Consider the following 15883-nt stretch of genomic DNA (forward strand, 5'->3'; position numbering starts at 1 on the left):
TATGGTTCTGTTATGCCACTGGAGCTCTCTGTTGCAGTCATGAAAAATTCTGGTGTGTGCAGTTCTGGGCCCCTCAGTTCAAGAAAGATAAGGAATTACTGGAGAGTACAGCAAAGGGCTACAAAGACGATCAAAGCACTGGAGCACCTCTCTTATGAGGAGAGGCTGAGAGAGCTAGGTCTGTTCAGCTTGGAGAAGACTGAGGGGGGATCTTATCAACACTTATAAATACCTTAGGGGTGGGTGTCAAGAGGAGGGGACCAGACTCTTCTCAGTGGTGCCCAGTGACAGGACAAGGGGCAATGGGCACAAGCTAAAACATGGGAAGTTCCATCTGAATATGAGGAGGAACTTCTTTACTTTGAGGGTGGCAGAGCACTGGAACAGGCTGCCCAGGGAGGTTGTGGAGTCTCCTTCTCTGGAGATATTCAAAACCCGCCTGGACGCAACCCTGTGCAACATGCTCTAGGTGAACCTGCTTTGGCAGGGGGTTGGACTAGATGATCTCCAGAGGTCCCTTCCAACCCTTAACCATTCTGTGATTCTGTGGTGCAGATGTTAAAGGCGGTGGTCTTGGTAGTTTGGAGGGACTGTATTCTAATAGCTGATATATTTCCTTAAACGTTGTTGCAACATTTTCTATTACCTGGGCTGTCCCTGTCTTCCTTTGAGCTGCTCTACCTGCCTCCTCTGTGGGAGAAGGTGTGATGCTTTGAATAGGCAGGGCCTGAGCTTTAATGTACTGTTACAGTTTGGAAGCGCAAAGGTGAAAGTTCTCTTACCGTGAGTGTGCTTTTCAGCACGGAGCAGTATGTTAAATCTACTACATGCAGGTTAAAAATGGCTGAAACGTACAGTTATGATAATGCTCTTATTTTAATGCTTTCAGGCATTATGCACAAGCACTTAACGTGAGTGGTGAGTGTTTGCAGTTGAAATTGTTACATGGAGCAAAAGCTGTCTGGGCTGAAATGTAAACACATCTGTGCAGAGCTCTGGAGTGCAGCAGATGGAGGCAGGGATGAGCTATCCTGGCTTCACCCTGCCTCCTCCTGCAATTCCACAAGCAGTTCCTGTCCTTCCCTTGGTGTGGAGATGGGGTTGACTGTGCAGCCCAAAGAGCTAGAACTAGGAATGTGCTTGAAGGGGCTATGTGTTCTGAAAACCAGTTACTACTGGTCCCAGTAGACTACAGTTAATGTGAAGCATTCCAGGAAAAAAAATTCCATGACTCTGAGTTCATTTTTAGGCAGTTGGGACCCCTGTAGTAAGCTGCTTTGATGAAGCTAGGGAATTTGGCTTCTCTTACTAGAAGCCTCTCATTCAGAAATGAGCTCTTCTTGTTCCTGGCTGGAGCACTTCTCAGCAGTGCTGGGGGGGGGTCTGTGTGCATGGTACAGCAGCAGCTCTCAGGGCTGCAGGGACAGGTGTGGGGAGCTGGAGAGGAGGTTTTTGCAGCTCTGCTGCACTCCTGTAGCCATTGCCTCTGTCCTCCTGGAAGTGTCACTGGCCAGCAGTCACAGGCCATGTACTGACTGTGACACTTGCTCCTGTGGAGTTTTGGACCAGCTTCCAGCCTGTGTTAGCTAATTACCTCCTTCTGTTATTGAAGCTGAGTTAGTAGCAAAGGCTGTAGGACATGTAGAGCCTAAAGTGCAAGCAAGGAGCTGGGCTGCAGGTCAGGTGTTATAGGTTTTGGGTTCTCTGCTAAGGTGTGTATGTCATTGCTGGGAGGTGGTTCAGTAGCGAGAAGACAGGAGTGCGGAAGGATTGCATTCCCCACCCACCACAGAGGCAATGGTATAGTATCTTGAGGCACTTCCTATATTAATTCAACTGCAATTTTGACTAGATATCTTCATCTGGAGCCAGCCCTTTCTGGAATGATTGCTTAGTTCAGCACTGAAGTGAAGTGTCTGTGGGCAATGGTCTCATGTGAAACTTCAGTTTGTTCCGAAGAGTAAAGATTTCTTTTCTAAATGCACTTGGCAAAGAACGCTTCATACTCTGCCTAAAGAACAAGCTCCTTGTGGGTCGGGTATAGGTTTTTGTTTGTTGACAGAGCTTTCCTGTATCATGGAGGGGAGAAGAGACTATAATGAAGAAATACCCAGGAGGGGAGGGAGTGTTGTCTCCCCCTGCCCTCAAAGGAAGCCTGTGAAGGGAGAATGCTGATTCGAGCTGGCCAGATTTCAGCAGACGTGGTCTTCTCCTGCTTCCTTTGGGACCGCTCCCCCAGGCAAGAGGAGGCTGCTTTCCTTCAGCTGGAAAGAAGGTACGCCCCCAGTTAGTTATTTTGAGTTTTAAAGAATGAACAGGAGTACGCTGAGCTACCACTACGATTGGGTTTCTGTAAGTCCCCTCCTGATGACAAGTTCTTTTCTGAAGGTACCTGTGGAGAAAACACAAGTCACTTCAAGAAACAGCAAAATCATGTTTGGGACACAATTTACAAATTACTCTATTTAAAACTTTAATTTGTGATATTAATGACTGCAAAACACTTAGAATGACATTTGTTAAAGGCACATTTCATTTTAATGCATAGTGTACCATTCTAAAATATCCTAATTTCCTTACAAAGTGCTTGAGCAGCCACATACAGATAAAGTATAGCAAAATATATTTACAATCTAGGGTTTAAAATCTTAATCTGCCTAAAAATATTTAAAAAACTACAGCGATAAAATTAGTGCTTTCTTTCAGCTTAACTGGGTGAACATACCCTGCCCTCTAATTTTTTTTAAATTTTTTTTTTTTAGTGATTTACTTAGATTAAAAAAAGATTTCTGTACAAGATGTAGTTACAAAAAGGTATTTTTGAGGATACTTTCGTAAGGATTAAGCACCCTGTTAGATGCTCATAGATATGTATTTGGGAACCAAAAAGGGTGAGCTGACTGTACCTCAAAAGTATTGGTTTCAGCCAGATACAGGAACAGAATTTGTTTCTTATTAATTAGAATCTGGAAACAAGGTATGCTGAGAAGTTGACTCACTCTGCCAAACATGATTTGTAGAGCTGGTAAAGATGCCTGCTTTGCTCCTGGGGTGGGGGGATGCCAGATTTAGAGCTATTAACCATTTTTTTTTTTTTTTTCTCTCCCTAAGCCTCTCCCCTGCCTGACCCTGCAGGTCTATCCAGCATCATGATTTTAAACCACCACCTTAGTGTGGCACACTCAAGTGGTTTGCATTTCTTCTTTGAATGAATAAAATGACAAGTTTTAGATTTATTTGAGAGCTGATTCCCCCTGTCTTAGCCCATGAACAGCAAGCTCCTGGCTAGGATGAACCGGTGAGGTGACATGCAGTCAGCTCTCAATGGTGCTAGCGCTGAAGACCTTGTGGGAAATTTATTTTCCAAGAGTTAATGTTTGCCCACAGAACATCAGATGCCAAAACCAGGTATTGGTTTACAAGTATGCACAGTGTCTGGTCTAAATAATTTTTCAGCTTTTGAGGTACAGCTTTTAGTGTTAAGGGGTTTATAAAATATACACTGTTTTTATCAAAAATATTTATACATTCTGTTACAACATATTGCTTTTACCCTCGGTAACTGCCAATCTAAGTTCTGGAATTCAGTGGCCTAGGTGTATACAAGTATTTTTTTCACTCAGTTCTATGTTGTTCACTCAGCCACTGTACAAAATTAATGAAGTGGTATAATTAAATTACTTGCCTGGACATAAGAATACATTACAACTTCCAAATATACATGTTCACAGCATGTATACATTGAAAATCCTTATGTTTTCCAAAAGTGATATGATATTGTACAGCAGATACAGGAGGATCGAGGTGGTTAGATACAGACTGGTTAACTTATCTGCCCCCTCGGGGAGCGGGGAAGGCATGAGTTTGAGTATAGAAGTGGATGGGCCTGGGAAATGCACATGCTTTGCTCTTTGTGGTTAGACTGAGCAACATCCTTGTTACATTCCTTGTATCAACTGGATTTTAAGCCATGCTTAAAAAGCTTGAAGGCAAAACTGTTTGGCAAGTGGCTTTGGTAAACTTTCCGGATTTTTCTTTGTAATGGAAGCACTTACACTGTTGTTATCTCAAAGGCAAGGTGTTTAACATTTTTCCTAATAAATACCATAGAAAATTTACAAAACAAGGCATATCTGTTTTCATTACCATTATTTTAGGAACACAAGATGAAGGTGTACATAGAAATGTGTAGTTTTATAGACTGCACAAGATTATGTTTAACTGAAATCATTTGCCTTCTCCAGCTACAACCGTGTTCTGTGTGGGTGCCATCAGTATCCCAAACTTCTGTTTCAGTGTGGCTGAGCAGAGAGAAGTGATTGCCTAGCTCAAAGTCTGCTTTTCCCACTTAAGGCAGATACTTTAAAAAGTGATGTTATCTGCTGTAGAAGAGTGAGAGAAACAGTACAGATCCACGTGTGCCCATGTGTGGGAAGCTTAATACAGCCTGGGTTCACCAACTCAGCTTAAGAACTCCATAGACCTGCTTTCCAGTGCTCAGATAAAAAACAATATACAGAGGCCACTCTTCATAGGAGTGTTAAAACAGTACTTAAAAGGGTCTTCATGTGATTTTAAAAAAACCCAGAAGCTACAGGTGGCACAGAGAGCAATTGAAGGGTTGGTATTCTTCTGAGAGGCATTCTTGTGAGCCAGTCAGCTGGGGTTTCACAGTGTCTAGAAGTTAACACCAATCAGCAATGTAATCAAAATCTCTGAACATTTCCTGCTCTTCTTCTGAAAGTATCCTTGGTTCCCGAGGTGGAGTGAGGATAGGTGCTTCAGAGGTAAATTCGTCATCAAAATTACTAACATCTTCTCGTCCTCTAATGGTGGGTACAAAAGGAGGCTTCACTTTCTTGGCCAGTAAAGCATTCCAATCTATTAGCTGTAAAAGAAACCAACTGATGTTTAGTTTCCTGTCTCTACTTTTTTAGTGTGCTTAGAAATTATATTGGTTTATACTCACCCTGAAGAAGTGATGCTTTTTCACATCCTCAGCATCTTTCTCTCCAGCTCCAAGACGCCGCTCTGGATTTCTTCGTAGCAGCTGACAAAACACGTGAGATTTCAGTGCAAAAATTCAGGGGTAGGGGGAGGAAGAACAAGGGAGGAGTGCTGCTGTGTAAGAGCCAACACCAAGATTGGATGGACAGTGAAGTTCATGCTGCCTGACCTATAGAAAATTCTTGGTCCTCAAAGAAAGGGAAAGACAAAATTTTAGGTGTACGTAGCTAGAGACAGCGGTGCTCTTTTAGAGATGCTTGAACCTGTTGGCACAATTCAACCAGCAGCCTAGCTGTGAGCATACAGAGAGCAGGCTCATCTGGCTCACTGCAGACCTGTGGTACCAAGCCTCAGCACCTGAGGTGACTGTGGGGCTAGTGTTCAGCACAGAGACACAGAAGTGTGCTTTTTGCTGGAGAGGATACACAAGTTACATAAGCCAGTATTTCTTGCTTGGCTGAGAAGAGAGCCTACTCTGCTGTCTCCTGCACCCAGCTACTTCACAGCGGTTGCTTTACTGAGAGAGGGTCAAATGCTGCTTTACGCACCCAGCCAAACAAAAGGGGTTTCTAGTTAACACCAGCCACGTGTGAATCGTGCTGCTGTAAGAAGACCCCTGTTCCAGGCGGAGTGCCCAACATCAGGGTGGGTTGATACATTCATGATGCAGCCATCAAAAAATAATGCCTCCTATGTCTTACTTATGTAAGAATTTCTCAGATGGGAACAGCACACACAAAGCTACAACTAGTGAACTCGAAGCACAAAGTTCATGGTACACATATTCTGTGTGCAGCGTAGCAGTCCCCTGTGGGTACTGGCGTGGTAATTTTCACAGTAAAAATACCCTTCTCAGGTACTGCCTTAAAACTGTATTCTTCCTTCTTTCTCTAGACAAACACTCTCTCCCTGTGAGGAAGCAATCATTTTAAGCTATAGAATATTTATGCTATTACTTAAATACTTATGTCACAGGAGTTACTGTGACATGCTTTAACTTACATGCTGCATCACGTTGCCAAATGGGGTGCTAGTCTGGTAGTCAGCATCAGACATTTAAGCACCATGACAGGAGATGCCTTTCTATCAACTGTGATGAGCTTCTAACTCAGACATGTTCAAGCATCTTTAGATAAGTAGCGGCATTACACTAAGGAATAGCACTAATAACAATCATAAACAAAATCAGCTGTTCTTTGCCAAGAGTGTGACTGCAGATGCCATGTGTACAGTACAGTGTTCCTTGCCCCAGCTGGAATGAAACCAAACAGATTTAGAAGTCTTTGAATTAAAATATTCATGTGACAATGTTAATCTACCAAATAGGTCAATGCAGCAGTGTTCTACTAGGAAATGAGAGCTGAACTTCTCTAATTAGCTACAACTAGGAAACTTAGTTCAGGGAGAAAGTAGAGCCTCTAGTGTTTTACATTTTAAAAAGAAAAACTTGCTTTTGAATAAAGTGGAATAGCACTGACAATTTTCATTTAAGGTGATGAACAGCATGGCACAGCATAAATGAAGCAACTCTGAAATTTAACTGTGGATAGAAAATACCAAGCATAGGTTCTTAAAGTATTTTGTTCCTCACAAAACTAATTAATTTCCTTAATGTTGGAGAGGAAACAGGACAAGAGTGGAATACTGTAATAATATTATTATTATTATTATGTTCTTACCCGTCTCATTATAGAGATGGCTTCTGTAGACAGAAATCGTGGATATCTTACTTCATCATTTACAATACTGTCAAACACCTCTTCTTCATCATCTCCAGGGAAGGGAGACTATAATGAAAGTAATAAAAAAAATACTATTAAACAGGCTTAAAAATTCCTTACAACTGAAAACAACATATATTCAAGTTGACAGGGTGGAATTAGACACCCTGAAATGGAGTCTTCCTTTTCTCAGAAACAGCATAGTTTTCCATAAGGAAGAGAAAAGTAAGGCAAGTTGGTGTTATCCCTTAATTTTTACTGAAGGATGATGCTTTAAAAATGTGCTCTTAGAAGTAGAAACATCTAAAGCTGGGGTAATTTTTGAACTCTGACACAAGATATACAGGGAATGTGGAAAGTATGCATCAGCTCTTCTTTGGGACAGCTGCCATTCACAAGTAACACGGTCAAGACTAATTTGTTTTTGTAATATCTTTAGCATGTTACAGCTCAAGGGTTTTCCAACTGTTTTGGAATGACCAGACAGATGCAGGTGACAACCTACAAGCTTTTTCCCCTTTTTTACCTGAAAGGAGATAAAAGGAAGTTGAATGATCATCTTTTTCAAAAAAGAACAAAACGATGAGCAAATCTATAGTTTTTCTCTGGTTTTTAGCACATAAGCCATCACTGTGCTACCTGGGAGATACTATAACAAAATGGACCAGAAGGTAAAGCAGTATACGCAATGGTAAATAACTATTCGATAGCAATTTATTTATACCAGCTCATTTGCATGGAACTGGGGTATCCTGTTTTAGTGCATGTGTAATTCAAACAGTAAACAGCATTGCGTTTGCCATAACCTGTCATTACTGCCCAGTTTTATGCATTAAAGTTCACTTCCATTCAAGCTACAGAAGTTGAGGAGTTTATTTTCTACCCAAAAGCATTTGAAAGCAGAAGGCTGCTGTAGCTGTATGCATCCAAATTTGACAATAACAACAGATGTGTGCTAGAAACTGAGCACCCCCAAACCAGATGTGCTATGTTCATGCTTAGATGATGTAGTTAAAACCAAAATAAAACAAAAATCTAGAGTTTAAGTCTTGGACTAGCTACAACTGATTCACTTCCACAACTGCTGATAATTCAAGCTCATGACATGACTCATCAGCTTCTATAGCATTACAGCAGCTAGTATCAGGTAAGTAGCTGCCCAGCATTTAATACTTCTTTTTCTTGATGAAACACACTAAGATGCTCACTGTAAAACTAGGTATGCCTGCTCATACTGTATATACAAGTATTGATACAACTGTGACAGGTAGGGCATATTAAACGTTGACAGGCTGGTATCTTGAGTTTTGTAGCCTTTTAAACATGTATTTTACTAGAACTTACCTCACCCACTAGCATCTCATAGATAAGTACACCAAGACCCCACCAGTCTACCGCTCTTGTATAGGAAGTTTCTGTCAGCACCTCTGGAGCAAGAAATTCTGGTGTGCCACAGAATGTGCTTGTTCTGTCTCCAAATCCCATTCCTGAAAAGTTACAGTTAATGAAAAGCAAGCAGTATTTTCTGCCACTCTACAACCTATTCCTCCAGCTAGTAAAACTTCTCTCTAGAACCATTTCAGCCAATATTGCAGTTCCACCAGGGCCTGTCCTGAACGCTCAGGCCAACGAGGTAAAACATTCCCCCATTCCTCCCTCCCCCACCCTTGTTCCACATGCGCCTCAGTGTTAAGTTTTTCTATCCCTAACTGTATGCAATGATGAGCCAAATTAAGCTTCCAGTTACCTTTTCTTGGAAAGATACAAACAGTGTTATGCTATGTTTATACTAGCCAGTAGAAGAAAATGTGGTGTGCTAGTTTAGTTAAACATGCCTACTAGGGGTGCTTCTGTAGCAGTAAAATACATCTAGTAAAGTAAAACATGGAGTGTAGTGAAACAACTTTGTGCCAAGTAAGCCCTGTATATTTGCAAGAGGGGCACAGTTTGGGACATCAGTACTGCAAGGGCTGCTGTGACACTACAAGCGGAGGTGCTGCAGAAAGCTTAAGAAAACCATGGACCGTAGTAGTCAGTGAACCAAAGAGCTTTCCTTGTCCTCATTTCCTTTGGTCATTTATGGAACTTGTTTGTAGCTGAAGTCACAGGACTTGCCCATGGATATTAAAGACAGCGGTAATGTTTGAACACCTACCAAATTCACTGAATTCCCTCTTAGGCTATCATCTAAAAGGAAGAGATATGGAGGACAGGGTATACAAATTAAGAGAAGAAAACAGACCTTTCCAGGTCTTCCCCCACAACGGGGTTTGAGAAAGACACTGCAATTTCAGTTGCTACCTCTATTTTATGTCTTATTTGAAAGGCAGTTGCCAGTAGCAGAATGCTTGAAAGTAACTTTTTAGCATCTAGGCTTTCCTTTTGGGATAAATTTCTTTATTTTACCTATAGTATACTTTGTATGTCATTTCCATATACTTAGAGTTGCGAGTATTTCAAAGTTAAAAAAACATAGATAATGAATTTGTAAAAATGTAAGTGTGAGGTATGGATTATAATGGTACTTGATTTCGTCGTACAGTGTCAACCTGTTTAGAATGAGGAAAAACACCTAATGCTTTTTCTGCTAACTTGCAAAATGCAGCAGTATGCCTTATGAATAAGCAGAGATACAATGAAGTAAGAATCAGAATAGGTGATGCTCACAACTACAAAAAAAAAATAGGGCTGTGCTCAGATGCTCCTGATATTTCCCTACTGAGGAACTTCCTCCTGTCTCCACATTTGTAGAGATGTGTTTTTTCCTTCAAATGATACAAGGTAAGTACACGCGATATGCATTTGACAGTCCAAAAGTCTCAAGAAACAGTCAAGAGTAAGACAGACTATGGAATTCCCCTAGAAAGAAAATTTAAGGGCCATTACCTTCTTTGCAAAGACCAAAGTCAGCAATTTTCACAAAGCCTTCTGTGTCCAGCAATAAGTTATCCAACTTCAAATCTCTAAATGAAAATTTGAGAACAAAATTGCATCACTCGTGTTTCTTCAGTGCTATTCAGAAGAGCTGCAATTCATCGGTTGGAAATGGGTCAGTGACTACTTACCTATATACTATTTTGTGTTCATGCAAATACTGAAGTCCAAGAACCACACAGGCAGCATAGAATCTGTTGAAAACATTTAAGTTAAAATGTCAATGGATTTTACTCTTGCTTTTCAGAAGGTGAAGTCCGGTATTATTGATCTGTTTTATTAACCATCCTCTGGAGATTACTGATTGCTTTTTCAGGTACAGATTAGTTTTATACAAGGCCAGAGTTTTAAAGTCAGATGGCAAAAATGCTTAAACTTGCAGCTTTCAAGCTGTAGTATGTTCGCTCGGCCTCAAGGCTAAATTTTCTGTAGTTTCCACTGCCACGGCATTGAAGGATTTCTAATTTGGCTTATTCTTTCCTTTTTAGCCTTGTCTGCTATTTTAACTTTTCATTTAGCTTTTTTATGTAAACTTTTTTTAAAAAAAATTATAAACAGTAAATATTTGTGCATAATTTTAAATCCAATGTGGATTCAGGCACAGTAAACCTGCATGTGTCTTTTTCTAACAAAATCAGTTAGATCTGACCCTTTTAAAAACTTAAACAGTATTTACTGAAATGACATAACGTAGAGGCATGTGGTGATAAAGATCTTTTTGTTCTTATCCACTGATAAGAACAGTGGCCCTTCACTCAATGCCACAAAAAAGGAAGGGATACTCACACTGCTCTTGGTTCAGAGAAGACATCAGTATGAATGTGCATCATCAGATCCCCACCAGCAGCATATTCCATTACAAAGCAAACGTGATCTTTGGTTTGGAAACAAGCAAAAAGGTTCACCAAGAAGGGATGTCTTACACTATTCACAGTTTCAAATATTCGCTTTTCACACATCAAGCTGCAAACAGAAAATCAGTAAAAATTTAAAGCTGAATGCTGAGCCACAATTTTTCAACTCTCAGAAACTATGGGTAATTTATACCTTATGCTTTTTCCTCTATTCTTCAGGATAAGATAAGTACATTTTTTTGTTTCAAGAGAGAGCTTTTAATATTTGCACACACATTAAGTTGATGCCAGGATTTCCATGAAGTTGCATTTAGCTTTCACAAATGAAAAAGGAAACCTAGCAGTCCATGAAAATTGTGCCCTGCCAATTTTCCTTCCAAATACTCAGACTTGCATTAAGTATGCATTGAGATCATGTGACATTAGCGTCAATCCATTTTTATTTTAACTGTATACAATACATAAATGGAAAAACAGTAACAATATTATAGACATATATCTATATCAGAGCTGTAGTACAGGCATGGTAAGAGGGGCACTAAAGGAACCAGTACTCCTGGGCTACACTGCTCCCTCCTTGCCCCAGAAGAAAGACTACACGTCTGCAGCAGCCAACTAAGCAGGGAGATGACAACTTGTTTTGCTCTTTCACTGAATTTAACTACTCTTTGGTAGAGCTTATAGCTGTGTTGCATGCAGAAAGAAAACACAATTCATTTATGGAATCCATGTATTATATTTTACAAACTGACCTGTCTACTTCATCACGAGCGACAATATCTCCTTTCTTTAAGGCTTTAATAGCAAACATCTCGTTTGTGTTTTTGTACTCTGCCAACAGCACCTAAAACAGAAGATAAGCGATTCATTTAAGAGCTCTACCTAGTTTTTGATATAGCCTTGACATTTGATATAGCCTTTTGACATTTACCTTTCCAAAATGTCCTCTGCCCAGTACAGCACAACATCTGAAATCCTTCAGACTGAATTGAAATCTTTGTTGTGATCTATGTAAATAACAAGAGAGTCAAAAATCTTCTAGTTTTTTAACTTTAAGAGATATTATTCATATCAACAGCAAAAACACTGCATTTTTACCTTCTGTCTTCAGGCTCTCGGGTGTTGGTGTAGTTTATATCTGAATGGGGAGCATCAGACTCACAGATTATTTCAGGCTGGAGTTTTGGGACAATACTATTTCTGCCATTTTCAAAATCAAAATTTGTTACTTCATCCTGTGAAGAAAAAGAAGTCTGAAAATTTAAAGTGGATTGTGAAGGCAAATGAATGCAGAAATTTTACTATAAGCACGTGAAATTCTTAACATAAGAATTATCTAAGCTAAAATGGTATACTTTAAGATGATACAGATAAGCAAGCTTTTAACAGACAGATGAAACCTACTGCTCCAGTAATTTTGCTCTTTGTTAGTAAATCCAGTTTTTCCTGAAGACTCATGATTTGGGGCTTTTGTTTTTTTCTGTGGCAGAACCAATGACAGAGAGAGTTAAACACACCAACCATGGAAACAGTTTGCCACCAACAGTAATTGGAGTGTTGAGACAGTTCTGTATGTGTAAGTTAAGGGAGCATATGCTGAAATACAAGGGAAGAAATCCATCATAAAGATGCCAATATTACAGCCTCGTTAAACTGTATAGCCAAAGTTCTTAGTTACTTGCCTGAGATGGCGCATCAGGACCCTTTATCTCAGAGGAAGATTCACATATTTCGCCAAGGGAAGATGCACGGGGTGGAGCGGGTGGAGGCTCAGACTCAAGTTCAAAGTCCAATTTGGCTACAGGAGAGTCACTGGCAAGAAAACCAATAATCGCTCAGTGTATAGCAGAGACTGTTTTAATAGTACGAAAACCAACTTAAAACTGCACGTTATGTAGGTTACTCCTAAAACAAATCTTATGTGTGTAGTTCTGTCTATAAAATGGATGTCCAAATTAAAACACTGAAAGGTCTGCAATCTTGCAGAATAAACAGATTTGACATACATTAGGTACATTAGGGCATAAGCATCTCACTGTTACTCTTTCTCTTAAAAGTACTTAAAAATTGTAGCTATCGCCTACCTGGCTGGCAGTGTTAGTTCAGAAATGTGTGCATCAACCACTGGCCCCGTAGCAGGCGCTGATGCTTGAGGGCTGAAGGTGCCAGAGTGATTTACTGTAGGAATAGCTCTTCTTACCAGCCTTCCCCAAGTGGCAATATTAATATTCATTTGAGGAGCTCTGAGAAATGTTTTGCCTGTGGATATTGTGAAAAAAAGAAAACAGAGTGCAAGTAATTTCCTTACTTATTACCAAAAGCTATAATTAAAAAAAAAATTCATATTAATCAGTTTATAGTTTATGAAGAACAAACTGAATTTGTCATATTCCTTAGCAACTCCTAATTATTCACTATTAAATGCTAATGCATAATAAGGAATTCTAAAACAAAACATTTCTAAATGCAATGCCAAATCCTTCATTATCAACAGCTTTATTCACAGACAAATATTAGGTCTCTGTATAAAAAATACCACAGATCTGTACAATTTTTAAGCTTTACATGTTTATATTAAACAATTACCTTGCTGTTTTGAAAAAATTTTCTTCTGCCTCTGGAGTTTTGGTCTTCTTTCAATAACTGGATTAAAAAACGTAACCTACAGTTCAAATAACGTGTGTTATAATTCAAGTTTCAGAACAAAATGCATTCTTAAAAGTTTAAGAAAAACTTCTTAAACTATTCTGCAATATAATACATGCAAGTATGCTCAAGTGTTTCAAAGAAACATTCTTACCTCTGCAAACAGAGTGCCCTGGGGTTCAAGATAGAGGCACATGCCATGCCGTTGGTTATCCAGGAAGTCTTCCAACCTCAGAAACTTTACTGCACACAGAGATCTCCAGTCACGCCAATAAACTGAGATTTCTAATTCACGTGACTACAACAGGAAACATATACACAGGAAATTACTTATTAGTAATTGTTCTGCAAGAGTTCCCTCTGTACAACCATAAGATCTAGTAACTCAAGGATCAAGATGCAGAGCTGTTACTTCAAGAGTGCCAGGGCTAACTAGCCACACTGAGCAAGCTCTCATTAGGATGATTGTAGCATTTCGCTTCAGTTCAAACGTGATCTCCAGTGTACAAACAAAAGTGTAAGTGTAAAATTCCCCAAGAGTAGGAGAGAGTCACAGTCACCAGACTTTTTGAGTCAGTCTAACAACAGTACTAGTTCAAGATATTTTAGCTCATGCTCTGACAACAAATTTTTACCAGTGCTTAGAAACCTCAACTTTACTAGTTTTCCATGCTATTTACAAGTATTAATTGCATTTCCTGCCTGCATAGTGACATTTTAGCACCTGCATACACATCACCATACAAGACTTTATACAGTATCTCTAAAAATTCATACAGTTTTTGTAACATGGTTGTGAAGAGGGGACAAAAACTTTAAACTAACAAGTACTGCTATATCTTGCTGGTGGGATTTATGTATTCTTAGGGTATCTTACATGCTTGTTAGAAAAGCTTGTTACAAAACATGAAGAATCCTGCAATACAATATAACAGCAGCATTGTATGTTACTAATTTCAGTTCGCATAGTTTAATTCCATCATGATGCATCAATTTACTGTCTTTATAGGATAGCTGTAGGTTTTAAAAGAAACAAAATTTAAGAAGCAACAGATAAAAACACGATGGGGTTTGAAATGTGCATTTCAAATAGGGAAGGATGCGTGGTTGTGCCCAGCAGAAGCAAGGTCCTTTTCTGACACCAAAAAGCCATCTAATACTGTGTTTAGCTGCAGTACTCCTAACCAGAACCTGAATTTCTCAACCTGCAGGTCTAAAACTGCTTCCTTCCTAGATGGACGGACCTGGTTTGGGGCTTGGAGGGGTGGGGCTCAGTGGGGAGACAGCAAAAACAGGAAGGCGGCTTTTTTTTTTTTCCTCATTTGTTTTAAATATATACTGAAGATTATATTTAGGCTCCTAAAATACAGTTTAATTTTCAGTCTATTTCAAACACTGATGGGAAAAAAAAAGTCCTTGTACCTTAAAATACTATGACTATCAGGTATCTGAAAAACAAATGCTTGATTAAACCTTTATACCAGAAATGTTCTTCAAAAGGTGTGAGGAAAGAAACATCATTTCAGATACTTGTGTCCTGCAAGTAACATTTAAAGTTCTAGAAAAGAACTGTTAGTGGGTTTACTTATTATTCCTGAAGAATTGATCAGCTTCACGTGAGAACACTTTTAGAGAAGCACTGTAAAAAATCTATGACATAGCTTTACCAAAAGTAAATATCCAAACTGTATCTGATATTAGAATTTACTGATAAATAATGAGAAGTTGATGATCCTATTAAAATTCAAGCACCATCTATCACAGGCTAAACAGATGCTAAGTGTTAGATCTTGGATAAAAATATGTCAGTTTGTAGGCCAGAAAAGGTAAAATTTCTAGCGTGCCAGACCAGCATAACGGCTTAACCCCAGACAGCTCATTCTGTTAAGGATGAGAATACTTGCACATATGAAATTTGAACATAATCACAACAGGAAAAAAAAAATAAAGCTACATGAAATTAATCTAAAGAATTGACTACAGCTGTCAATGAGGGAAGACCACATTTTTACCCTGTCTAGTTCCAGTGTAAATTTCTGATCCCATGACTGATTGGAAATAGGCTTCCAGCTAGTTTGACCAACCACAGTGTTATCCAGCTTCAGTACAGCACAGACTTCATCTGTAAGGAAAGTACAACAACTCAGCTTAAACTTTAAGAGGATTTTCCACAAACAAAAAAATCTTCAGTAAGTTTCCCTTAAAAATGTAATCTCATATTTAATTGGTTCTTGTGGGCTTAATAGTGTGGTTGTGTTTTTGGTTTGTTTTTTTTTTTTTTTTAAACAACTTGACAGATGAAGAAGCAGATAAGTTTAAAGCTTAAAATCAATTTAGTATTTTAAATTAGAGAACGTGGCATGCACATTACAATGTAAATAAAAGATATGCACAAAAATAAGAGAAGTATACTGAACTGGACAAGTCATCCGTTTTCAGAAGGTTTCTACTACTCCCACTTTTGCTTTTACTGGCTCTGCTCATGAAAGATGGTCTGGCTTCATTTGGACTCCAACCAGGTAGTGTAATTGATGTGGCTTTTGATCGACCAGGGACATTTTCCAAAATATCTTGGCAGCCCATTAGCCTGACTTCCAGGGTACCTAGAACAAGATGGACAATGATTTATCAAAGATTTCTGTTCTTAAGTAAACAAAGTGAATTACTAATGATTGATTTATGGCAATAGCTCACATTCTGACCACTGCAGGGTGTAACAGA

The 15883-nt window shown here is 39.2% G+C and overlaps 1 protein-coding gene across 5 annotated transcripts in view; it reads right to left on the reverse strand.

The window, feature by feature from the left end:
* Window positions 1-1619: 1619 nt before the first annotated feature.
* Window positions 1620-15883, reverse strand: part of PKN2 (protein kinase N2) — a 57701-nt gene continuing 43437 nt past the window's right edge. For 4 of the 5 annotated variants that reach the window (XM_068406124.1, XM_068406125.1, XM_068406127.1 and 1 more), the window contains 16 exons: window positions 15580-15765; window positions 15175-15284; window positions 13317-13460; window positions 13103-13178; window positions 12601-12775; window positions 12199-12328; window positions 11615-11751; window positions 11448-11523; window positions 11269-11360; window positions 10449-10625; window positions 9794-9856; window positions 9615-9691; window positions 8073-8215; window positions 6687-6794; window positions 4970-5050; window positions 2449-4888 (listed from right to left, as the gene is read on the reverse strand). In XM_068406124.1, coding sequence (XP_068262225.1) covers window positions 4685-4888; window positions 4970-5050; window positions 6687-6794; window positions 8073-8215; window positions 9615-9691; window positions 9794-9856; window positions 10449-10625; window positions 11269-11360; window positions 11448-11523; window positions 11615-11751; window positions 12199-12328; window positions 12601-12775; window positions 13103-13178; window positions 13317-13460; window positions 15175-15284; window positions 15580-15765 — 1979 coding nt within the window. In that variant the 3' untranslated portion in view covers window positions 2449-4684. Of the gene's footprint in view, window positions 2393-2448; window positions 4889-4969; window positions 5051-6686; window positions 6795-8072; window positions 8216-9614; window positions 9692-9793; window positions 9857-10448; window positions 10626-11268; window positions 11361-11447; window positions 11524-11614; window positions 11752-12198; window positions 12329-12600; window positions 12776-13102; window positions 13179-13316; window positions 13461-15174; window positions 15285-15579; window positions 15766-15883 lie in introns of those variants that run through there. The other variant, XR_011048628.1, reaches the window with a different exon arrangement.

The sequence above is a fragment of the Nyctibius grandis genome, chromosome 8 (genome assembly GCF_013368605.1).
Source record: "Nyctibius grandis isolate bNycGra1 chromosome 8, bNycGra1.pri, whole genome shotgun sequence".
Classification (NCBI taxonomy): Eukaryota; Metazoa; Chordata; class Aves; order Nyctibiiformes; family Nyctibiidae; genus Nyctibius; species Nyctibius grandis.